Source organism: Hypanus sabinus, chromosome 14 (assembly GCF_030144855.1).
Source record: "Hypanus sabinus isolate sHypSab1 chromosome 14, sHypSab1.hap1, whole genome shotgun sequence".
NCBI lineage: Eukaryota > Metazoa > Chordata > Chondrichthyes > Myliobatiformes > Dasyatidae > Hypanus > Hypanus sabinus.
The window spans coordinates 27,045,176-27,049,398 of NC_082719.1; the positions used below are offsets into that span (position 1 = coordinate 27,045,176).

General features: G+C 47.9%; 1 protein-coding gene across 1 annotated transcript; it reads right to left on the reverse strand.

Annotated features, from left to right (window-relative positions):
- Window positions 1-2,289: 2,289 nt before the first annotated feature.
- On the reverse strand, window positions 2,290-3,772 carry LOC132404619 (fibroblast growth factor-binding protein 1-like). Its single transcript, XM_059988915.1, has 2 exons — window positions 3,616-3,772; window positions 2,290-3,514 (listed from the first exon to the last, which is right to left on the reverse strand). Exon 2 carries the CDS (start codon window positions 3,488-3,490, stop codon window positions 2,828-2,830), a length of 663 nt encoding a protein of 220 aa, XP_059844898.1. The 5' UTR covers window positions 3,491-3,514; window positions 3,616-3,772; the 3' UTR covers window positions 2,290-2,827.
- Between the last annotated feature and the right edge of the window lie 451 nt (window positions 3,773-4,223).

Consider the following 4,223-nt stretch of genomic DNA (forward strand, 5'->3'; position numbering starts at 1 on the left):
TTGCTCCGTATGATCTGATAAATGACATGGATGAGGAAATGGAAGGGTGGAGATGACATGACGGTTGGTGGAAGGCTGGCGTGGGCTACACCAGGGTTGGGCTGAGAAGGACCAGATGATGTTCAGTCTGGAAAAGCACCAAGTGATACACTTTGGAAGGTCAAACATGGAGGCAGAGTATTAAAGGCAGGATTCTTAGTGGTGTGGAGTAACTGAGGGATCTTGGGGGCCACATCTAATTTGATAGGGTGGTTAAGAAACTGTATGGTACATTGGCCTTCATTACTCGGAGAATACAGTTCCAAGATCCACAAGTTAACGTTACTGGTTAGACCACACTTGTCATATAATGCTGAGTTCTGGTCATCTCATTATAGAAAGAATATGGATGCTGCTATGATGCTGCCTGAATGAGAGAGCATGTCTATGAAGAAAGGCTGAGCAAGCTAAAGCTTTTCTCTTCAGAGCAAGGGAGGATGAGAGGAATCATAGATAGTACAGCCAACATCCTTTTCTCAGAACAAAAGAGGCTAATATGAGAGGGCATAATTTTAATTGATAGGAGGGGGGAATGTCAGAGGTTAGCTCTTTTTTCAGATAAGGGTGTTGGATGTGTGGAGCGCATGTGATGATAGAAGCAGACACATTTGGGGCATTTAAGAGACCCTGCCTCTACCCAGCCAGCACCATCCTGCAAGGGCAGCCACAAGACATGGCAGAGGTGGGGGGAGTTCACTGCTGGAGAAATTGCAGGGGAGGACAAGGACTCAGAACAGATTCTAGGCATGTAGGTATGTAAATTTCAAAACACAGCACCCCGGGAGTATTCGACTGGAGGACGCATTTTAACGCAGTGATTAGTCGGCACATAAAGGAACACAAACAGAACCAAGCACCAACGGTGAAGGCGGGGAATACTGGCAGGTTTCTGCGTTGTCAGTTAAATGATTTCAAGCCTACTGTATCAGATTTAAGGGGAAATGCCCCGGTTGATGTGTAGTTGCGCTGGGAAGAACTCTAAGTTAGATGCAGCGGTCATATTTAACAGCAGCGAGCGGGACGACCTCTGTATTGAAAGTTGACTCTATTGAAAGTTGACTGTATTGACTCTATATTGAAATGTCAGCAAATGACATGGAACAGATGGGGGGGGGGGAGTGCGCAACGAGAGCTGACAATACCTAAAGCACTCTCGGCAAAGCTGCCACACATTCACCGGGCGGGCCGGGGCAAAGGGTGGTGCCGGCGATGAGGCGTGCAGATCCGATTGGCTCCGCGGGCGTGGGGTGAGCGCCAGGCTGGTGAGTAGGTGCCGCGGAGCCCGCCCACACCCGGAGAGCGGCAACTCACAGGGATAGACGAGGACTGTGAGAGGTGAGAGCCTGGCAGTGTGGAACTCAGTGGTGGAGAGCTTTTGAATGGAACAGAGCTGGAACAAATGAAGTAGTATCTGTCAGTGACAAATCGCACAACGCGTTTCCTTTCAGATGCATTCTAACGAGATGCTATTGTCATTGGTTTATTATTGTCGCCTGTACCGAGGCTTAGTGAAAAACGTTAGCTTGCATGCCATCCAGACAGATAATTCCAAGCAAAGGAAAGGAGTTGGTGTGCCTCAGAATATAGTGTTCGCGTTAGAGAGGGTGTGCAGTGCAGGTGGATAAATGAAGTACAATAAAGTGTTAACTTCAATTAGATTAAATTATTTATTATAAGAGGCGGGTTGCTTGGTAACCGTTCTGGGTGGGGTTAATACTACGATGCTGTTACAAAGTGATTCTCAATGCGTATTTCGGGGAGAGGGTAGGGGGTATTAACTGGTTTTGTTTTCAGTACAGTGGGAAGAAGCAGCTTGTTCCCACACTACAGCGTTTGTTCGCGGTGACCTGGAAGTGTCAACATCGAATTCCGAAACCTTCGCTGGGATGTGGGATCTGCCGAACTGGCATTCCCACTCATTGCTATCTGCGCAGTAATCGAGTTTCACTTTGGTTACAAGAACTCTCCATGATATTGAAACTAAGTAATATCAGACTCGTGTTTAAAGTACAAGTTATAATTCTTTGGGAGACACCAGAACATCCCACACCTGATCAAACCTGTTGGTCCCCCGGAACTTATGGGCTATTTTAAAACCTTAAGCACTTCGGTGAAGCCGCATCACAGCAGGTTGATTCGTACGTTACTGAGTATCAATACAATGGCCCCCCCCCCCCCCCCACACACACACACACCCAACTTCGGGTCCTAGAGTTACGAACAAATGTTACACCAACACTTGGAGCAAAATAGTGTTTCAATTGTTTATTAACAGTTTTAGTATATATATAAACAGTTTTATTCACAAGGCGCGCTCGTTATCTACGTGATAGTGGCCAGATCGTTCCAAGTGGGTGGCGAACTAGATGCTGTGGTGTTAGTTGGAATACCACATTCCTTTACTGGCATTAAGCAAAGCAAGGGTGAAATTAAAAAAAAGACGGTTGAAATTGACCGTGTTCTCTGGAAAAGCATTTCAGACCTTAATATGTTATGTATTGGTTTGAAAGCGGAAAGCAAGAAAGTTTGTGATTTGAATGGCCAGGCAGTCCCGCGACACCGCGTTTTACCTGGGACCGGGGCATGGACTGCGACAGGTACACAAGAGCTTAACGCTAGATAATGTGCTTCGAAGACATGTTAATAAATTAGAAACACTTTCGTGTCTTAGTGGCTTATTTATAAATTGTGGAACTTTGATACAATTTCTCAACTATACAAATAGTAGTCCCAAAGTAGGTGAAAATACACAGCAGCGCGGAAACAAATCATTACAGTCCCTTTTGCCTCATCCTTGGAAAGCGGACAGCATGAACTTACAGAGGGATCCCCAAGTTTCGCTACAATGCTCAGCGGCTATTTTGTTAATGTCGGGGCCCTCGGAGCTATCGGTGGCGAACGGGACCGATTCTTTCGAGTCCTTCTCCTCCCCAGCGGCAGCCGGCAGCAAGCTGGAGCGGGTCATTTTCATATGAGCTGACTTCGTTTTCTTGCACAAACTTGCTTTCAGCACCGACGACGGGTCGCTGCAGTCCACCTTCTTCAGTGCTCTGATTACTTGTTTCCAGTAGGTTTTCTCATTGCTTGCGTACTTTTGGCAGGCCACTGGGTTCCCAGTGAACTCACACCAGTAGACGTCATGCCCAGCTTTGCATGCCAAGCGCAGGTTCCTGTCGCCGCCCTCATCTCCCCTCAATGTCCACCTGCATTCCTCCTTGTTCTTACCGACCACTTTACCTTCTTTGGGGCCGAATCCCTTTCCCCTCGACTGCTTTTGCACTTTTGCTTGAGCTGGTCCTGCCTTCTCGTGTGTCTCCCTGCCTCGCGATTTGCTTTGGCTGCGCCCTTTACTTCTCCCACTCTTGCCCCTCTGTTCGTCGCGGGCATCGGCCAGGAGACAATGAGTGACGAACAGAAGAAGTAGGAACAATCCAACTCTCGGCAACTTCATTCTGAGGGCTCCCAGGAGTGACCACTGGAAAATGAAGAGAGAAGCATTTTGGTAACTTTTAACCAACATACACGGGCAAAATCGGTCGCTAAACACAATTACCCAACGTGACACAAGCAACGTACCTTCCAAGCTCGACTTCACGACACAACTGCAAGGCAGATTCCGCCGTGAGTGGCGACGGACTCTGACACTCCCCATTTATAGGTTTGGGCAACCCTACCATGGGTGGGGCGTCTCCGATGGGTAATCCTTCACTCAGGTTCGAGTTCACACCTTGCAAGGTTCAGTCGCATTCCAGCGACATTCAGTGGCACCCATAGTTTACATGCGGCGCTGAGTGTGCCCCCACCCACCCACCCCCCGCTCCGGGGGTGCACTGTACTGCAGAATTCAATTCAAGGTTCAGACTGACAGCATTATCAGCACTGCGCTTCCAAATCCATGTCAAGTTTGGGTGTTTTCCGCCTGACATGAGCTGCAAGCACTTTTTTTTCAAAATAGTGCATATCTACAGTTGAATCGTTGGTGGAAGGAATGTGGAGCGCGGCGCTAAGGAGATAGCTGATCCGCTATCGCTTTATTGTCCGCGCGCGGCAGAAAGCGAAATCAATGTCCATTCTCATTCACGGCTGAACTCCGGTTGATCGATCGCCCCAGTTGGGCGGTCTTTCGTTGATTCTATTATATGTACTATTCTATAGGTTTGTTGAGCATGCCCAAAAGAAAATGA